Source organism: Quercus robur, chromosome 3, assembly GCF_932294415.1.
Source record: "Quercus robur chromosome 3, dhQueRobu3.1, whole genome shotgun sequence".
Taxonomy (NCBI): domain Eukaryota; kingdom Viridiplantae; phylum Streptophyta; class Magnoliopsida; order Fagales; family Fagaceae; genus Quercus; species Quercus robur.
Window position 1 is genome coordinate 39,231,788 of NC_065536.1, and position 22,186 is coordinate 39,253,973.

Genomic DNA, 22,186 nt, shown 5'->3' on the forward strand with positions numbered 1-22,186 from the left:
AGTCGTCCTGAGTGACGAAGAAACCAGTCATCCCCGACGAAGGTAGGGGAGTCATTCAATGTAGTCGATCAATGACCTGGGCAGTTACAAAATCAGCCAGGCAGACCGTTGGGAACCTATTAAAAGCCCCATTATTGGGCAAGAGGCGTTACTAGGAAGGGCATTAACAGCCACAACGGCTAGCACCCAAAGCCACATATATAAATCCCTCATATTGTCAACAGAAGGTACAGATATTCACACTTTGAGAAAGCACTCTGGTTTTATCTTGTTCTTCCATTTTCATTTCATAAGGTGCTTTTTTATTCTAACTTTGGCATTGGAGGCGTTGTGGCACACACCACACCGGTGACCCTTATAGAGGATACATTCGCGCCGACAAGGAGTTCCATCTACCCACTTTGACTGATGAACTCACGCTTCATCAGTTCGGCGTCGTCTGTGGGAAATGACATTTTCAGATTCATATTTGAAAACATACTTTCCGTCAACCCTCTACATTAAGATGGAACCCGATCTAGATTCAGCAACCTTGGCCCAGCAAGTTCAAGCCCTTGCAGCCACCATTGAAGAACTCACCAAGCAAAACCAGGAAATGAAGCTACGACTCCAGCAGGTTCAACAGGCTCAACAGGAAGAGAACTGATCCAAGGGTAACTTGGAAGGAGAAGGGGATAGCCACAGGAGGGGTACCCTTCAGAGGCCAACTACTCCGGACGAGTAGAATTCAGATCTCCTTCAAGAAATGAGGAAGGAGATGGACGAACTGAGGAGCGCCATCAAGGAGAAGACGGACCGAAGCGTAGACAGAATGGTAAAGGCTACGGATTCGCCTTTCACCATGGCAGTACTTGAATGCCCTGTACCGTCAAAGTTTTGCTTACCTCAACTTGAGTCATTTGACGAACTCAGAGACCCTCAGGATCATCTTAATACCTTTAAGACGACACTAGGTCTTAAACAACCACCTGACGAGATATTGTGTCGTTCCTTTCCCACCACTCTCAAAGTTGCTGCAAAAGAATGTTTCACGAAGTTGCCGACCTCGTCCGTAGACAACTTCGAGCAATTGAGTAATGCCTTCTTGCGCCATTTCATAGGGGGGCAACGTCCAAAGAGGCCGGCAGACTACTTACTCACCATTAGACAGGGAGAGAAGGAAACTCTGAGGTCGTATGTCAAACGCTTTACCAGGGAGACTTTGGAGGTGGATGAAGCCGATGACAAGGTGCAGCTGACGACCTTCAAAGCGGGACTGAGGTCCAGAGATCTCGTGGCCTCCCTCACAAAGAATCCACCAAAGACGATGGCAGAAATGCTTCTGAAAGCACAGAAGTACATGAATGCTAAAGATACGTTAGTAGCCATAAAGGATGCAGAGAAGCTAGGAGACAAGGCAAAGAAAGAAGACGACCGTGGGGGCAGAAGAGAGAGCGACCTGACCATCAGAATAATGACGGGAATAGGAGGAAAGATGATAAAAGTCCTCGGACGGTAAGATTTACTCCTTTGGTTATGTCTGTTGACAAAATTTTCACACAGATCAAGGACGAGCATTATCTCAAATGGCCCATACCATTGCATTCATCCCCTAATGTCCGTGACAAGAACAAGTATTGCCGGTTCCACAAAGATCACGGCCACAACACGGAAGATTACAGAGACCTAAAGGATCAGATAGAGGAGTTGATACGGAAAGGGAAATTACAGAAATATGTGAAAAATGGAGAATATAGTAAATTCAGGGACGATAATAAAAGCCAGCATAAGTCCTTTTCTCGGGATGACGACCGTCCGTCCCAACCTCCGCACAAGGTGATCGGGGAGATAAAGACGATTACAGGAGGGCTATTTTCAGGAGGATCATTCAAATCACTCAAGAAGGCATACCAAAGGTAGGTAAATAGTGTCCACACCATACCTCCGTCTAAGCAACGACGAACATACCGGGACATGTCCTTCAATGAAGGAGACGCCATGGGAGTGAAGCAACCCCATAATGATCCCTTGGTCATAATGCTGAATATAGAAGGATTCAATACCAAAAGGATCCTCGTCGACAATGGCAGCTCTGCAGACACCATCTACCTCCCAGCCTTCCAGCAGTTGAAGCTAGATCCAAGGAGACTGCCCCCCCTTGACTCTCCACTCGTCAGCTTTAATGGAGACAGGGTATATCCCAAGGGCATAGTGACATTGACAGTGACGGTGGGGGCCTACCCGGTGCAGTTGACCCGTCAGCTAGACTTCTTAGTGGTGGACTGCCCCTCATCCTACAATGTCATCATTGGGAGGCCCACACTCAAAAAATGGAAAGCGGCCACGTCCATCTACTGTTTGAAGGTGAAATTCCCAACAGATAATGGGGTCGGTGAAGTAAAAGGAGATCAAGTCTTGGCAAGAGAATGCTATCAAGCTGTCCTGGCTGTGAAGGAGAACCACACGTGGATGATTGAAGAAAAGGAAGAAGATAGAATGGAGGCCCTGGAAACAGTGGAATTGGTTGAAGGAGAAGCGAATAAGACGACAAAAATAGGAACGACGTTAAGTCTGGAGATGAGAACAAGACTCATCCAATTCCTTAAAGAAAATCTAGATGTCTTCGCATGGAGCCACAAGGACATGCCGGGCATAGCTCCAGAAGTCATCCAACATAAGTTGAATGTGAACCCGAAATGGAAACCCGTCCGGCAAAGACGAAGAACCTTCGCCCCAGAACGAGATCAAGCAGTTACAGAGGAAGTTACCAAACTCTTGACGGCAGGGTTCATCCGGCAAGTGTACTATCCTGAATGGCTCGCAAACGTCGTCCTAGTAAAGAAAGCAAATGGAAAATGGAGGATGTGTGTAGACTTGATCGACTTGAACAAGGCGTGCCCAAAGGACAGCTTCCCTTTACAGAGAATAGATTAGCTCGTGGACTCTACAGCCGGGCACAAGTTACTGACATTTATGGACGCCTTCTCGGGATATAACCAGATAAGGATGGCTGAGGAAGACCAGGAGAAGACCGCTTTCATCACGAGTCAAGGACTCTACTGTTACAAGGTGCCTTTTGGATTGAAGAATGCTGGAGCTACGTATCAAAGGTTGGTGAACAAAATGTTCAGTCAACAGATTGGTAGGAACATGGAAGTATACATGGACGATATGCTCGTTAAGAGCAAGGAAGGGCTCACAAATCTGGACGACCTGAAGGAGACGTTTGTAACCCTCAAAAAACACCGGATGAGGTTGAATCCAAGTAAGTGTGTTTTTGGGGTAGCTTCGGGGAAATTCCTGGGATTCATGGTGTCCCAAAGAGGAATAGAAGCAAACCCAGAGAAAGTGCGAGCCATCATCAACATGACGTCACCCAGGACCGTCAAGGAAGTTCAAAAACTCACAGGAAGGATAGCAGCTTTAAACAGGTTCGTCTCCAGAGCTACAGACAAATGCTTGCCCTTTTTCAAGACCTTGAAGCATGCTTTCGCCTGGACCGACGAATGCAAAGCAGCGTTCCAGGAACTAAAGCGTTACCTGAGCAGTCCACCCCTCTTAAGCCCGTCCAAAGAAGGGGAAGACCTATACTTATACCTGGCAGTGTCAGTATCGGCAGTAAGTGCGCCCTGATTAGAGAAGAGGGCACGAAACAGCTCCCAGTTTACTATGTCAGCCAAGCCTTCCAAGGGGTTGAGTCTAGGTATCCAAGGATTGAAAAGATCGCGTTTGTGTTAATAGTAGCCTCGCGCAAGCTAAGACAATACTTTCAGGCAAACCCCATCCTCGTAATGACGGACCAACCGATCAAGAAATCAATGAACAAGCCTGAGGCAGCCGGAAGAATGGTCCAATGGGCGATTGAACTTAGTCAATTTGACATCGAGTACCATCCCAGAACGGAAATCAAGGCGCAAGCTCTGGTGGACTTCATCGCAGAGTTCACCCTTTCGGACGAAGATAGCCTTATCGACGGAGTTGATTGAGGGACGATACAAACTGATGGTTTGTCAGCCCAGAGGAGGGGGGAGTAGTGGTTGTCATAACCACCCCTGACGGAGAGGTGCTGAAATATGGGGTCCAACTAAAATTTTCGGCTACCAACAATGAAGCTGAGTACGAGGGGATACTGATGGGATTGAGGCTTGGAAGGCACTTGGAGCTAAGAATCTGTTAATCCAAAATGATTCGAAGCTAGTGATCGGGCAGATCAGAGGGGAGTACGAAGCGAAGGAAGAAAAGATGCAGAAGTACCTCAGGCTGACGAAACATCTAAGTCGGGAGTTCAATACAGTGGAGTTCGTGCAGATCCTAAGAAGTCAGAATATAGGGGCAGACGAAGTCTCGAAGCTAGCGTCATTAGAAAAAGGGGAGATTAGCATGGATTTGGCGATGGAGGCTCAGAAACATCCCAGCATTGAAGAGGTCCCAACATTTACCATCCAGAGCGCAAACAGCTGGATGACACCCATAATGTCCTTCCTCCAGGATGGACACCTCTCTCAGAACACAAAAGAAACTAAAAAGGTCAAGAAGAGGGCGGCCAGGTTCACGATCCTTAATGACGCCTTATACAAGAGAGGCTTCTCTATGCCTTACTTGAAGTGTGTCGACGAAGAAGAAGCTAGATACATACTGGAAGAAATCCATGAAGGAATTTGCGGCGACCACGCTGGCCCCAAATCCCTGGTGAACAAGGTAGTACGAATAGGATATTTCTAGCCAACTATGCAAGTGGACGCTGCTGAGATCGTCAAGAGGTGCGACAAGTGCCAGCCATACGGGAATGTGCAACGGCTTCCAGTAAAGAGATTTACAACTATAGCCTCCCCGTGGCTATTTGCATAGTGGGGGATCGACATCATCGGCCCACTATCCCAAGGTAAATGTCAGGTAAAGTTCCTACTTGTTGCTATTGATTACTTCACAAAATGGGTTGAAGCAGAGGCTCTAGCAGCGATCACCGAGGCAAGAATTCAGAGCTTTGTATGGAAGAATATAATTTGCAGGTTCGGGATTCCCTTGACGATCATATCAAATAATGGGAGGCAGTTCGACAGCCAAGGCTTCAGAGACTTCTGTTCGAACCTTGGAATCAAGAATCAGTTCTCGTCCCCGGGGCATCCCCAGGCAAATGGACAGACGGAAGTGACGAATCGAACGTTGCTCAAGATTATCAAAACCAAGCTGGACGATGCGAAGGGTGCCTGGCCAGAAGAATTACCTAATGTCCTGTGGGCTTATAGAACCACAGCAAGAACCCCAACAGGAGAGACCCCCTTCAGGCTTACCTATGGCACATAAGCAGTAATCCCAATCGAAGTGGGGGTAACAAGCGTCAGACGAGGGACGTTTAATGAAGGGTGCAATGACGATGAACTGCGACTCAACTTGGACTGTCTGGATGAAGTAAGAGACAACGCATCTAGCAAGATGACGAAGTACTAGCTGAAGATGGCCAAATACTACAATAAGAGGGTTAAACTCAGGCGACTGGACATAGGAGACCTCGTCCTGCGCAAGACCACCACAGCAACTAAAGACTCTACCCAAGGAAAGCTGGGTCCCAAATGGGAAGGGCCTTGCCGAGTCATTCACTACTCAAGACAAGGCTGTTACCACTTGGAAATCATGTATGGACAAAGACTCCTTCGACCATGGAACATTGAGCATTTAAAAAAGTACCACCAGTAGATGTAATAGACGGATATGTTCATTCTTGAAGTTAATAAAAGAATTATTCCTCTAATGTCTTTGTATAAGCAGGTCTAGTCAATCGTAAGGCATATAAAAGCTAAGTAACAAAATTCCGCCTTGACGGATGTAAGTTATTGACGATCCCTCCAATGGGTATAAGACATAAAAACTAAGTAACAAGATTCTGCCTTGATGGATGTAAGTTACTGGCGATCCCTTCAACGGGTATAAGACATAAAAACTAAGTAACAAGATTCCACCTTGACGGATGTAAGTTACTGACGATCCCTCCAACGGGTATAAGGCCTATAAAAGCTAAAGTGATAAAATTTCGCCAAAACGGATGTAAATCACTGACGAAGCCTGAGTGACAAGATTCCTTAAATGGATGTAGGTCACAAAAAATGGCTAAGTGATAAGATTCCGCTTTTACGGATGTAAGTCACTAACGAAGCCATAAACGCAACAAATGTCCCTTGAATGAGTATAAGTCAAGTAAGAAGACCCCGCCTCGACGGGAACAAGCCACTGACGTAGGCACAATCCTTTAGCAAGTGCAAGTGACAAGATCCCGCTTGATGGATTCAGGCTACTAACGAATCCACAAAAAAGAAGAGGAGAAAAAGAAAAGGGACAAGAACCTTGCAACAAATCAAAACAACACTCAGGCTATATCCAAGCCCATCTAAATGATCGTGAGTAAGTAACAGATCGCAGCAAAAAAATCCATGTTCAAGTGCAAAATATGGACGAATGTAAAATAGCTCAAACATCTGATAAACAAGTAAGTATGCTCAATTAAAAACCCATAAACGCTGGGCCACAAGCATTGTCTTCAAAATGAGATAACAAATAATTGTTCTGGAATTAGATTTACAAAAAAAAAAAAGGGCCCAAAACATGACGGGCATCCACAAAAAAAAAATTTTCTAAGTAACCAAGTCAGGCATTAGTAGCAGAATTGTCACCGGCTGGGGCGTCGGTAGCAGTCCCAGGGGCATCACCTTCTGGAGCGGAGGATTGAGCAGCTTCGTTCGTTGCCATCTCCTTATCAACCTCCTCCAGGTCTAGATTCTCCATGTCAACCCCAGTAGGATGTTTGACCAAATATCTCCTGAGAAGCTCGAAGCCTTTGAAGTACCAACTAAAAAGTACTGTGTTGTCCTCGTCAGTGGTCTGGAAGGCCTCAACTGATCTGGTAGCAATTGTTTTAAGCTTCTCCTTGGCAGAAAGGAGCTGCTCATCCTTCTCCAGAGTCAATTTGCTCTCAACTCTGAGGTCGTCATCTAAAGTCTTGACCTTTGCCTTTAAAGAGGTAGTCTCGTCCATAGAAACGATCAAATTCTTCTTCAGCTCAGAATTCTCCCTCTCCAAGGCCTCCATCCGAGATGTTAGGGACGCCACTTTGGCCTCCTGAGTGAAATACTCAGAGGTGATATAAAGGCTCTCCCTCAACACCTGGGAAGAAGTTCTTAAGTCATCTGTAAAAAAAAAAAAAAAAAAAGAGAAGGGAACACCATACCTGAACGAGTTTATGGACATGACGAGATGCAACCTCGTTAAGTGACATGTCAGAGAGGGCCCTCAAGTCTGCTGGAGTGACAACCTCATGAGCCCTGTCCACAGCCAGCCTTTCGTCGTCCCATATTGTGGACGATCGGGAATCAACCTTCTCCTTTTCCTTATCAGTCACACGGGGCCTTTTGGAGCCTGGAGTAGGAATCTCCTTGATCGACGTGGTTGGAGAAGCTGTCCTCGTCGTCTCAGTTGTAGAAACTATGGGAGTGACTAAGTAAGGGGGATTGACGGAGGGGCCCTTCCCGGTCACGCGCACTGCCTTCCTCCCTAGGTTTGACAGCAGCTCGTCCTTCTTGGACCTCATCTTCGCGTACATGTCCTTGTTGAACTTAGTCATCATTTTTGCAAGAGGAAAACACTTAGCAGAAAACCCAAAGTGTACATGAGAAGAGTCAACACTGATGATGACAGTACTTACTTTTTTTTCCTTCAATACCAATGTTACGAAGAACGTAAGGAGACGGGTCAGGTCCAAGGTTGTAGAAGGCAAGGGTTCGGGGATCAACCAGATCGTCCCAGCTCTCAATCGTCTCTGCGTATCCGATTGCGGTTTCGATGCACTCCTTATGCCTGCTCTTAAGCTTAGGTCGTCTCTTAACTATGCCAAATAGAAGATAAAGGAGTTAGTGATAATAAAGCATCGAAAGTGGCAAAACTGAAACGACGGGGAGAAATACTGACACACCTAAGGTCGGGGTTCCCCATCGACGAAGCAAACTCGGGATATCGCCCCAATCACTGCTGGATTGAGTCTCGAAATCATCCCTGGACACAAAGAAAAATCGCGACTTCCAATATCTGAAGGAAGAAGGTAAACCCTTGACAATCCTTGTTCTTCTCTCCCAAGGAACTAACTCATAATACCCACACTCCTTCGACTCTTTCAAACGGTACAGATAGGTGAGTTCACCTACCCTGATCATGTCTCCGTTGGAGGCCAACCATATTTGCATACAGTTGATCACAATCCCCCACAAGTTGGGCATGAGCTGCCCCGGAGCAATACCAAAATGGGCCAGGAGTTCCATCAGGAACGGGTGGACGGGGAGCCTAAGCTCGCAGGTGAAGGTCGGCTCGTAAAAACATACTTCACCCGGAAAAAAGTGATAGGCCCTATCCTCGTCCTTGGGTAGACGAACACGAACTCGCGCCGGAAACTGGAACCTATCCTTGAATCTACTCACAGTTTCGGCATCCAAACCACACACCTCCCTGAGGGCATAAAAAGCCCTAACCTTTCGAGGAGTAGAGACGGCTGTGTCCCCCTCCACCGGATCACCATTAGACGACAACCCAGTCTCGAGATCACTAGACCTAACCTCAGAGATCACCTCTCTCCCTCTCACTAAACCCTTGAACCAACTGAGCGATTGGCGAAGCAAAGGCAGCATATCGCCCAAAACAACACCCAGGCAATTACCCTCAAAAACAAAATTCTCTAAGTGTGGGAAAACACCCAAAGACCCTCCTAGGCGAGCAAAAAGAAAGGAAATTGAGGGGCAAGCTATCCTAACCTCAGAACTATTGACCATGGAAATACCAAAAAAAAAAAAGGGGGACAAAGGAGGACAACACAAGCTGAATCCCCAAGAAAATCAAAGACCAACAAAAGCAAAGGAAGAAAAGAAAAAGAGAATCAGAAGCTATACTACAGTAAGATAGAAAGAAAAGGTAAAAACATGTAAGGGAAAACATACCTCCACAAATGGCGAAGCACCAAGACGCAGCACACTGGTTTGGAGAAGATTGACAGAAGGAAGCTTTGAGAAAATCGCTTGGAACAGTGTTTGGAAGTTTTTGTTTTGTTTTCTGAAAAGCAAAAGAAACTAGAAGAGGAGAAGTTTCAAATCAAGGCTAAAAAACGATTGGAAAACCAGCGGGAAACCCAAGGGTCATGCCATTAACTCCATAGATCAGCGCGCGCCACGTGGCCACATTGCGTGTAGCGCCGCCACTACGCATTAAATTCGGAACAAAACCCCAAGAGTCACAGATAGATCAGGAAAACTTTTCATCTTCTATGGTTCTCATGACACTTCATAGACGACCACAGAACCTGGGGGGCAACTGATGGGAATGATGAGGTTACATCCCATAGACGAAGCTAACACTCATGACGAAGATAACACTCATGACGAAGTCGTCCTGAGTGACGAAGAAACTAGTCATCCCTGACGAAGGTAGGGGAGTCATTCAATGTAGTCGATTAATGACCTAGGCAGTTACAAAATCAGCCAGGCAGACCGTTGGGAACCTATTAAAAGCCCCATTATTGGGTAAGAGGCGTTACTAGGAAGGGCATTATCAGCCACAACGGCTAGCACCCAAAGCCACATATATAAAGCCCTCACATTGTCAACAGAAGGTACAAATATTCACACTTTGAGAAAGCACTCTAGTTTTATCTTGTTCTTCCATTTTCATTTCATAAGGTGCTTTTTTATTCTAACTTTGGCATCGGAGGCGTTGTGGCAGACACCACACCGGTGACCCTTATAGAGGATATATTCGCGCTGACAAGGAGTTCCATCTACCCACTTTGACTGACGAACTCACGCTTCATCAGGTATGGTCTTCTCTTCTCAGTTGGTTTCTCTTCATTGATTAGAGTTTATTTCGCCTCTCTCACTAGTGTAGTGGTGTCTTTTTTTTTATTTTTTTACGTTAGATTGCGGACACATGTCCACTCTTGGACACGGGTCCGAATCCTGCCATGGCCTGTGAAAATTTTCATTGGACATAAGCCTTTCTTTATCCTTTTTTCAGTTTTTATTTCTTCCTCAGCTTAAGTTACATGCTTTTTCCTCCCAAAAAAAAAAAAAAAAAAAAAAACCTTAATTTATTTACACGCACACTTCTTTTTATAAAATAATAGAAACTGAGCTTTTCAACTGCTTGTCCAACCATCTAATTTATGTGAGTAATATTAAAGTGTGGCCTAGACTGCATATGGACCGTGCACCCAACATAATAAACATTAATAATTGATAATCTGTTTTCTTTTCCAAGGTTAATAATTGACAATGTGTTTTTTTTTTCTTTAATGTTTGTTTGTTTGTTGATTAGTCCAATAAATTATCATTATTAATTTTATTGTGACTTTTGCGATTTGTTTGCCTTTTCTTTTTTGTTGTTGTCGGTATTCATAGATTATGAAAAAGTGAATTGCAACGTTTGATTTTTTTTCAAAAGAAAAAATATAATATAAATAATCTGCACGCCAATGTTTGATGTTCAAACATTGCCAAACTCTATTATTAATTTCCTAATTTTTGAAAATTCTTCAAAGAAAATTGAAAAATCACCACGGCACAAGTATCAATCTAACTTTGGTTTATATTCGGCCCCCCTCATATTCGAATCTTGATTTCGTCCCTGATTGAGAAAGTATGCATGCCAACCCCAGGAGCACTTGAATGTGCTGGGTGTAAGGCATCACAACATGCTGATCTCCAAAAATGTCCTGCCAAACTCCACTCCTGCTACTAGAGTTAGAAAGATTCACCCACGAGCCTTCATCCTCACCTTGTCATTTCTCGTCATGTGATGATATGCATGCACTTAATTTTGACAGAAAACACGTACCCTCTTGCATATGTTCCAAATCAGGCCATCCCTAGCCAGTGGCGGCGCCACGTTATGGTCAGGGTGTTCCCCCTGACCTGAAAAAAAAATTTTTATATATATAATAATTAATTTTTTTTATTTGTTCATCCTTAAAAAAAATTAGGAACACCCTAATAAAAATTAGGAACACTCTCCAATTAAAAAAAAAAAAAAAATTATTTGTTCTCCTTTCAAGGAAAAAAAAAAGCCCAAAACAAAAAATTGAACTAAAATCTACAAAAAAAAAAAATTGTAACAGATCAAACGGCAAGCCCACAGATTCTAAAATAAAAAAAAAATGAACGGCAAGCCCTACCAAGCCCACGGCAAGCCCAACAGTAGCAAACCCACGGATTCTAAAAAAAAAAAAAAAAAAAAAAAAAAACAACAACAACAACCAAACCCCAATAAAGGCTAAAGCAAACCCTAAGCTCCAGAATCTCCTTCACAGTCCACTAAGATCCTTCGCCATACTTATCAAAAAAAAAAAAAAAATCCTTCGCCATAGACCTAGGCTTCATCACCTTAGCAGCTTAGCGATCTCGATGACATCGTCGAGCGAGATGTTACCGTTGTGCTTGATGTTCTTCGTCTTCTTCCGGTTGCGCTCCGGCTCCTTCAGCGCCTTGATGACTAGTGCGGCGGCGGAGGGCACCATGGACACCTCACACCTTGGCCTGACGGTTCTGGATTGTTAGCTTGATCATTACGCGGAGATCGGCGATGGCATAAGCGAGATCGGCGATGGTATTTCAGTTCTCTTTCCTTTTCCGGTTTTCCCTAGCTCATCTCTCTCTCTCTCTCTCTCTCTCTCTCTCATACTCGATTCTCATAGTCTGAGTCACTGAGTGTCTGACTTGTGTGTTTAGAGTTTAGAGTTTAGACTTTCAACCTTCAATTTCTCCAACCTATCTTGTATGCTTGGACACAACTTTCCAGCATACTTCTGTATCCCTTCCCTTTTTGTGTAAAGCCTAGTCATAAGTCTAACCCTAATCCACTCCAACATTGCCAAGATAGGCTTGTCCCTAGACTTCAATATCATTGCATTAAAAGACTCACTCAAATTATTTACCAAACAATCTGTTAAGGCCCTAGGAGTGAAATGTGACCTTGTCCACTGTGCAGGTGCAATGTTTGCAAGATACTCATATGCCTTTTCATCCAAATCCCTTATGTACTGCATGCATCTCTCAAACTTCCTTACTATTGTGGCAGCAGCACACTTCCACAATGCATCCTTCAGCTCCAATCCCTTGTGATCAACTTTGAAATTGTTGTAGATGTGTTTCACACAGTATCTATGCTCCACGGTAGGGAATAGTGTCTCTATTGCAGGTATAAGCCCCTGTAAATAAGTAAACAAACAAACAAAACAAGTTAGTTCAGCAAACAAAGTCAACTATTCAAGTGTAAATGAACAAAACAAAACTTGCATACCTTTTGCCTATCAGAAATGAAGACCAATTGAAGCTCCTCTGGCCTCCCTATATCATCAGCAAAAATTTCCAAAAACCATATCCAAGACTCCCTGGTTTCTTGTTCCACAATAGCCATGGCTACTGGAAAAATGTTGTCATTTGCATCCTTGGCAGTGGCAGATAAGATTTGCCCACCAAATTTGTGCTTTATGTGTCAACCATCTAAACCTATAAATGGCCTGCATCCACCTAAAAATCCTACCTTCTGAGCATTGAACCTAACATACATCCTCTTAAATTTTGGCTGGGAAGTCTCCTCAGCCATTTCTGTCTGCAGTATAACCCTACTCCTCTTGTCTACAGTGGTTATCATTTGTGCATAGTCCCTAAGGACACCATATTGCAGTTGCTCATCTCCATTTATCAAATCCTTTGCCTTTCTCTTTGACCTATACACTTGGTTTACACTTAGGTCAACAAATAAATTTTGCCTCACATGGTTGTGTACACACTCACCTCCCAATTTGGATTTTTGCTAAAATCCTCAATGAACTTCTTAGCAACATAAGCTGATGTTGCTTGGCAGTTTTTGAAAGACTTGGGACAAGTACAGTCATCAGTCAAGGTCTTAATTTGAAATGTTAGCTCTCCACTTATTTGAGATGCATAACATCTCCACCCACACCCATTCTTGCAGTGAACTGATATCTTGGTCTTCTCATTAAGCTAGAATTTGATGTCAATAGGTTTTTTGATTGCATACTGTAAGGTTGAATTTATTCAACCATCTAATTGGCTTTATTCCGTGCCAAATTTGCTTGTAATTCAGCATTTAGTAACCCTGTATTTAGGTGGGTTTGTTGTAAGGGTAGTGAGTGAGATAGAGTGAAGATTGCTCAAGAGTGTGCAAGAAAACAGAGAGTCGCGGCTGGGACTCGCGGGTGGACTTGCGGCTGCAAGCCGCCAGAAGCTGCACACGTGCCAAGCATGCTGGAAGATGAACAGTCATGCTAGCTGGAGCACTACAGGACAAAACAGGACAACTGGCCATACGGTTAACTCGCGACTGGATCTCGCGACTTGGTCAAGCCGCGAGGTCAAGCCGCGAGCCACCCCTGTTTTGCCAAAACCTGACGTTTCACATTCCTCTCCACTCCAGTATAAATACCCCTTTAACCCATGATTGAAAGAGAGGTTCCAGAGAGAATTTTGAGAGAGAAACCCTAAAGAAAAATCAGATTGTTTCACCCACAATCTATACCTTAGAGTCTCTTCAAATTCCCTTACTCTCTTCCTCTCCATTGTCAAATCCTTGAGAGGCATTATACCAAACCTGGTTCTCATCATCATCATCTCTGTGAGACAGTCGTTTGGAGTTCTGGGAAGCAGTTAGGAAGGAGCCAATCTTCATTGGTTGATGCTACGGTCTAGTAGCGGAATCCGGGAAGCTAGAAAAGAAAAAGGTTCGGCGCAACCTCGTTGGAGCAAGAAGCTTAGAGGGCTTAGGTGCACTGGGTAGATTAGGCTTGGAGGGTCTATTGCTGTCCTTGTATCCCAACTGTATTTTCTAGTGGATTGATTACCGCTTGGAGGGCGGCGGAGAGGTTTTTCGCCGAGGACTTCGGTTTCCTCTTCGATAACACATCGCGTGTTGTCTTTGTGTTTGCATCTTCCTTCCTCTCTATCTTTGCTTTTATATTATCTGCTGTGGATTTTATTTTGTTATGGCTTAGATAGTTTATAACCAATTTCATATTATAGCATATGTTAAGTTTCCGCACACTAGTTGTTTGACATATTACTTGTATTGGTTAAGTTGGTTTTTGGGGGTTTATACGTTCAAAAGTGTTTTTGTACACGTTTTTGAACTTTCAATTGGTATCAGAGCGGGTACACTGCTGTTGGTTTCATTACCATTGTGTGATCATTGACTCCCTTTTGAGATGGATAGGTCTCAATCCCTAAATGCACCTCCATATTTTGATGGTAGTAATTATGCTTTTTGGAAGGTTCGTATGAGAGCTTTTCTATGCTCTATTGATGAATCCGTTTGGGATGCTGTTGAGATTGGTTGGACCAAACCTGAGGTAGCCAAATCCACATGGGATAAGGCAGCACTTGCTGCATCTAATGCTAACAGTAAAGCACTCAATGCTATTTTCTGTGGTGTGTCTCCAGATGAATTTCACAGGATTTCTCACATTACCATTGCCAAAGAAGCATGGGAGATTCTGGAAACCACTTATGAAGGCACGAAGAAAGTGAAAGACACCAAGTTACAAATGCTGACCACTCGGTTTGAGGAGCTTAAAATGAGTGAGGATGAGTCTTTTGACTCTTTCTATGGGAAACTAAATGAGGTGGTTGTCAGTAAGTTTAACTTGGGGGAGAAAACGGAGGACTCAAAGATTGTAAGGAAGATCCTTTGTTCATTGCCGGAAAGTTTTCGTGCTAAAGTGACAGCCATTGAAGAGAGCAAGGATCTTGACGACATCAAAGTACAGGAGCTGGTTGGTTCTCTGCAGACTTATGAGATGTCGCTGCCCAATCAACGGAAGAGTAAATCCCTTGCTCTAAAGACCATTAATGAGAAGGTGGAAGATCAAGACTCATCGGGAGAAGATGTGGTTGACAAAGATGTAGCCTACCTTGTCAAAAATTTCAGAAAAAGTTTTTGAAATTCAAAAATAATGGCAAATTTGATGATAAAAGAAAATTCCAAAATTCTGGAAGGGAGAAGAGGGATTTCAAAAAGAAAGATGGAAAAGAATCCCAATCCACACAAGGTGTCACTTGTTTTGAATGTAACGGGCATGGACACTTTAAGAAGGAATGTCCGAATTATTTGAAATCGAAAGGCAAAGTGTATGCCACGACCTTGAGTGACTCAGACTCGTCTGACTCAGAATCTGAAGAGAGCTGTGATGGAGAGGGGAACTATTCAGCTTTTATGACTATTGCTCATGTTGAGTCGTCGGATGAGTTGAATTTGCTTGTACGAGACCTTGGAGAACATAGTGATGATGAATCACTAGGAATTGTTGAAGAATCAGAAGCTGAAGAAGAAGAAAGCACAGCAAATCTTCAAGAGAATTATAACTCACTCTTGGAGAAGTCGGGTGAATACACAAGGGTGGCCAAGGCTGCTGTGAGAAAAATGAAGAAGGCTGAGGAGGACTACAAAAGTCTCCTAATTCGATATAGGGAGGCCAAATGTGAGATAGAAACACTGAATGGTGAGTTGTCCAAAGCTTACACTAAAGTGAGATTCCTTGAGAATGAGGTTGTGCAAGCAAGTGCTAAAATAGAGAGGGTCACCACCAAGAAGCTAGATGATGTTATATCTTCTCAAAAGAGTTTTTCAGACAAATCCGGACTGGGATATACCGGAGGAAGTAGTTCATCTGGAAATGTCACTAAAGAAGTGAAGTTTGTAAAGGCCAAAGATCCAGTTGTAGCTGACCTTACTGGTGTGAAGCTCGAGGTGGAGGAGAAGAAGAATGTGGTGGACCAACGGATGCTGAATCATCGTAATCAGTCTGTGGGCAGGTCTGAATCTCGTGCCAAGTCACGTCCACGACCACAAAGAGGTCCTAGAGGAACGTATGTGTGCCATTATTGCGGACTTCAAGGGCACACTCGACCAAATTGCCAAAAGCTGAGAGCAAAGAACAGTGCAACTCCTCAAAGGTCAGGAGGACCCAGAAATGATAGGAGAATTTGGGCAGGTGATCAATCTAGAGATCAAAATGCAGATCCCGGAATGATGAACGTGATGAAGATGATTGGTGCATTCACCAACTGCTTGGAAAGCTTCTCACGAAGGTTTGAAAGCCCTAACTCTCGTACCCAATCCTATAAGGAAATCACCCCAAACGCAAGTGACGTGTGGGTGAATAAGGGTACTCATGCATAAGCATTACAACATGTCCATGCATTAATACTTCCTATGCTTTGTGACTATGTTTGTTTGGGAAGCTTGCTGTTTTTGATGTTGGTTGTTTGCTTGTCTTCTTGTGAATATTTCTTAATTCTGTTTTATCAATCTTTTTGTTTCTTGTGTCAAAAATCCAAAAATCACATAAAAATTAGAAAATCAAAAAGCTTGATTGACTTTGTTGAGTTTTGTCTCAAAACTTGTTTTGCCTTGTACCTTTGTGCTAATGGCTTTGTGCATTTTCGAGCATTGCTTGTTTTCATGCACTCATATCACTGTGGGATAAATCTTGAAATCTATGTGATTGTTGTAAATAGATCTTCAAACTTGTCATGAATGATTAGTAAATGGTTATGTTGATCTTGAGACATGCATAGACTTGTGTCTATATATCTTCCCACTTTTTAATTTTTGTTTTGCTAAAAAGAGCTCACCAAATGTAAATCTCCAAATGAAAAGAGATATTGAGCTGCAAAAGCCTGTCGCACATTCTAGTATTTGACTAGGAAAAAGGGTAAGCGACCTTATATTAAAAGTGATTGTTCATTCAAAAAGGCCAAAGGCCTGTTCTTCAAAGAGAAATGTTATATATCCCTCTCACAATGAGAGATGATTGCCTCAAATAGATCAAAAAGATCAAATGTTATGACTGAAAGTGGAGTCAAATGAAAAGCTCCAAGTTATGTTATCAAGTTGTGTGGGAGGTCATATATACATATTTCTATAATTGAGATAGGTCACATGATCTAGTGCTAATTGTGTATGCCTTGGTTGAATTGATCATTGAAGCTTCACATTAGACAAAGGACTATCTCATTGTTGATATCCACACACAACACACAAGTTTATGTTCAATAAATGCCATATTCATTTGTGTGATTGTACTTGATGAAATATGTTTTCACATGCTCAATCTTTGTTAATTCAAGAACAAAAAGATTTTTGAGTGTTTTAGGTGTTTTTGGAAAGTATTTTGTTTGAAAAATCTGAAAATTTCAAAAGTTCAGTTTTGACCTGTTTTGGCGGCTCAGTCGCGGGTATGTCAAGTCGCGAGACTCAGTCGCATCTTCGTTGGTCATTTTTGGCGTCTTGTTCGCGAGTGGAAGGTCCAGTCGCGAGGTTCACTCAGAGATTTTCGCGGCTCAGCTCGCGACTCACTTGCGGGTAGACCTTCCAGTCGCGAAAAACACTTAGAAAAATTTTTCAAAATTTTGTTCTTGAGTGCTTTGGCGGCTTGATCTGGCGACTGTGTGGCGACTTAATCAAGTCGCGAAAATCGCGTGTTTTGCAGAAACAGGAGCAGTTTTTAAACTTTTTCAGTTTTTCCCTCGAACTTTTGTGACTGTTCATCTTCTCTCTAAACTTTCTCCACTGTTGCATTCTTGTAGCTCAAAATCGTCAAGTTATAGGTATGGGTTTTCAGTTTTACACTCTTTCCTACTTGATTTTGTGCTTTTACCCTTTGATTTCTCGCATATGATTGTGTTTTTGAAATGGGTTTTTGTTTCGGTTTCTGCTCCTTGTTCTTGCTTAGCTTGTGGATGCTGTTGCTATAGTTTATGTTGATGATTGTCATATCCTTATTACTCTTCATCTTGTGCTTAGCTGAGTGTTTCTTTTATTTTAATCTGAACTTTGAGCTGTTGAGTTGTTTCTATTGGTTCATTTTGAGGTTATGAGTTTTACTGTGCTAAATTTGCATGTTTTAGTGTGTGAATCTGTGGGAAGCTTCTGTTAGGCTCAATATACTGTTTGTGTGTCATATCATTTTTTCATTATCTGTCTCAATGTCATTTATCTGCCTTTAGGATAGTTTCACCATGTTGTTCATGTGTTTCCTATCCTAGGCTTGGTTTATCCATGTGTTTGAACTAAGTAGCTTGTTGTTTAAGTTTTTAAAGTTCATTTGTATGGTTGATATCTCTTTGTTAATTACATGGTACTGACTGGTTATGCACATATATTGCTCTATGTTGTTGTGGCCTTTTCTGATTGTTCATAGATGGCTCCCTCACCTCAGAAGAAGAAATCTACTGCAAAGAAGGCTGACAAAAGATTAAAGATGGATTCTAAACTGTTTAGGTCAGTTCACCACTTTGAGAGATACAAGGATAACTTCTTGAATGCAGGAATCATTCAAGAGAGATTTGTAGATTTGGAGGACTTAAGGCAAACATTTATTCCCAGCTGTTTTGAAGGAAGAGGATGGGAAAAGCTTCTGGGTGGTTTCCCTGTTGTGTGTGAACCCTTAATTAGGGAATTTTACTCAAATGCTGTGATAAAGGATAATGAATTAAGTTGCTGGGTGAGGGGTAAAGAATTTGTCTTGGATGCTCATGTCATAGATGATGCATTAGGGCTTGAAGGATTAGATGATGAAGAATTTATCAATTACAAGGATAGGAGTGTTTCTATTGAAACAATTCAACAAAGGATAGGTGGGCAGAGAGAAGGGAAATGTTTGAATACCACTGCCTTTCCAGTGGACATGAGGTGCCTTACAATAATTATGATGTTTAACCTCTATCCTATTAAGAAATTGACTACAATCAATTGTGCTAGAGCAGTCTTTCTGATGGATCTCAAAGAAAAGAACTTCATAGACATAAGTTCCCACATTTATGACACCATTGTGGATGAGACTAGAACAACCTCTAGGCCTAAATTGATCTTTCCCAGTTTGCTAATGAGGATTTTTAGGAGTAAGGGTGTTCCAATCCCTCAAGACATCAGTCCCATGTCTACACCCTTTGCAATCAACAAGCTTACCTGCAAAAGGATAAGTGTTAGGCTTCCAGGAGAAGAAGATGAAGGTGATGAAGGAGAGGCTGTCCCAATGGAGACTGAAGCAGAGGCAGCAGGGCTTGCATCAACCTCAACACCTAGGAGGAGTGGCAAAAGACACAGAGCTTCAACTTCTGCAGACACACCTCCAGATGCTTTCCAGATCATTCTGGAAAGGCTTGATGGGATCAAGGCAGTCCAAACTGAGCACTCTGACAGGATGAGAGCCATGCAAGACCAGATTGATGTCATGGCTGCTAAACTTGACAGCCTCACAACTCAGCACGACCAGTGACCCTTTGGCCATTCCTGTCAAAAAGGGGGAGAAGTTCATTGATGATTGAGAAGCAGAAAAGCAGCTCTTAAGGGGGAGTAATTAGTTGAGGGGGAGTAATGTGTTTATATATGTTTATGATTTGGGTATTTTAGTGTTTTTATGGTTTTGATACACTGTGTTTTGGTGTATAGCTGTTCCTAACTCTTTTCATATACTCTTGGTTTAAACTTTAATATATGTTTGATGATGTTATTCAGGATGTTTTTGGTTTGTACCCATGGGCTTTTGTAAGCTTTTAGGGTTAATGTTTTATGCATAGTTTGTAGGCTTTATGGTATGTACCTTGCTTAAGTGCAGCCTTTATGCTATGTTGAAATCAGTACTTTAATCTAAATGTTCTGCATTTTGGTTTATGTACTGTCACTCTTGTGCCCTTGTAGGATTGTTCCTAGATGCATATGCCTTGTGTGCTATGCATTGGTTGAGTGTTGAGCATACAAGTGTCGTGCCTTGTGCTTGTTAACTTGTATGTCCTTGTGTTCATTCCAAGTGTGAATGAGCACTGTGATCACTACCTTGTGGTGTTCACTTGGTTGATCAAGCCATGGTTTGTTTATTAACTCCATCTTTGCTTGATCACATATTGCCTGTTTCATATGCATTTATAATTTTCTGCTTATAATGATCATGGTGTATTGTTGTGTTTCAGGAGTATTATGTTCATATGATTCAAGTGCTTCACAGCTTCTAGAGTTAGGTGTGAGTGAGTTTTGTTCAACTGTTCCCAACTCACATGTTAAGTCTAGAGTCTGTTTTAGGGTTTTGTCACGGAATAGCCAAAGGGGGAGATTGTAAGGTTGAATTTATTCAACCATCTAATTGGCTTTATTCCGTGCCAAATTTTCTTGTAATTCAGCATTTAGTAACCCTGTATTTAGGTGGGTTTGTTGTAAGGGTAGTGAGTGAGATAGAGTGAAGATTGCTTAAGAGTGTGCAAGAAAACAGAGAGTCGCGGCTGGGACTCGCGGGTGGACTCGCGGCTGCAAGCCGCCAGAAGCTGCACACGTGCCAAGCATGCTGGAAGATGAACAGTCATGCTAGCTGGAGCACTACAGGACAAAACAGGACAACTGGCCATACGGTTAACTCGCGACTGGATCTCGCGACTTGGTCAAGCCGCGAGCCACCCCTGTTTTGCCAAAACCTGACGTTTCACATTCCTCTCCACTCCAGTATAAATACCCCTTTAACCCACGATTGAAAGAGAGGTTCCAGAGAGAATTTTGAGAGAGAAACCCTAAAGAAAAATCAGATTGTTTCACCCACAATCTATACCTTAGAGTCTCTTCAAATTCCCTTACTCTCTTCCTCTCCATTGTCAAATCCTTGAGAGGCATTATACCAAACCTGGTTCTCATCATCATCATCTCTGTGAGACAGTCGTTTGGAGTTCTGGGAAGCAGTTAGGAAGGAGCTAATCTTCATTGGTTGATGCTACGGTCTAGTAGCGGAATCCGGGAAGCTAGAAAAGAAAAAGGTTCGGCGCAACCTCGTTGGAGCAAGAAGCTTGGAGGGCTTAGGTGCACTGGGTAGATTAGGCTTGGTGGGTCTATTGCTGTCCTTGTATCCCAACTGTATTTTCTAGTGGATTGATTACCGCTTGGAGGGTGGCGGAGAGGTTTTTCGCCGAGGACTTCGGTTTCCTCTTCGATAACACATCGCGTGTTGTCTTTGTGTTTGCATCTTCCTTCCTCTCTATCTTTGCTTTTATATTATCTGCTGTGGATTTTATTTTGTTATGGCTTAGATAGTTTATAACCAATTTCATATTATAGCATATGTTAAGTTTCCGCACACTAGTTGTTTGACATATTGCTTGTATTGGTTAAGTTGGTTTTTGGGGGTTTATACGTTCAAAAGTGTTTTTGTACACGTTTTTGAACTTTCACATACTCCCTCAAAGCAGCTCTGAACACCTTTGCATTAGGGAACTTCATCTCCTTCTTCAGTACAACATTTCTCATGTCACTCTTAGCATTAAACTCTACTTGCTCAGGTACCTGCTCATCATCAGACCCATCCATGCTTACCAAGTCATCCTCAAGGGCTAGCTCAGCCCACTCAGGGTTTGTGTGGGGTGCATTGCTTGATTCTGGGGCTGTGTGGGGTGCATTGCTTGATTCTGGGTTTGTATTGGGAGCAGAACCTTGTGGAGCTGAGTTTTGAGCAGCAAATACATCATCACCAAAGCCATCCCCCTCTAGGCCTTCATTTAGCCAATCATCATCATCATCATCATCATCTCCTTCAACATTCTGTTCTTCATCTCTTGCATCAATGTCAACATCCTCAACATCTTCTTCATCATCACTCCCATCATTATTCTCATCATCATTCTCATCATCTTCATCATCATCACTATCCAATTCTATTTCAACCCTTGTTGCATCATCACTTACATCACTACCTGCATGACCACCTACACCATCTGCCACTCCCCCTGCATCAGGATACTCAACTGCCAATGGCTCCACATCTATGTCAGTATAGATTATGATTTTTTCAGCATACCATGCCTTATGAAGGTTAGTCATGTTTACGACATCTGTATCTGTTTCTATGTCTCTTAAATCATGCTGTAGATCACCATCAGGAATTAAATACTTATATCTACTGTGTTCCTTAGGAGCACCAACTAGATGGCATAAATCCCGAATTTCAAAGTAACTCAACTTGTTAGGGTCAATCTCTATCAGTAAACGTACAGACCCACCCACATATTGTATGGTTGGCTCATCCATAAAACATCCCCCAACATGAATTTCAAGGTCAAATGTGAAGTCAACCATCTGCAATTAAAATAAGTATTTTGTTTACACACTGACATGCAGAAAGTGACAAGAAGCC

The 22,186-nt window shown here is 42.8% G+C and overlaps 1 protein-coding gene across 1 annotated transcript; it reads left to right on the top strand.

The window, feature by feature from the left end:
* Window positions 1-1,953: 1,953 nt before the first annotated feature.
* Window positions 1,954-3,965, top strand: LOC126719608 (uncharacterized). Its single transcript, XM_050422142.1, has 3 exons — window positions 1,954-2,814; window positions 2,980-3,410; window positions 3,497-3,965. Exons 1-3 carry the CDS (start codon window positions 1,954-1,956, stop codon window positions 3,963-3,965), a joined length of 1,761 nt encoding a protein of 586 aa, XP_050278099.1.
* Window positions 3,966-22,186: the final 18,221 nt, after the last annotated feature.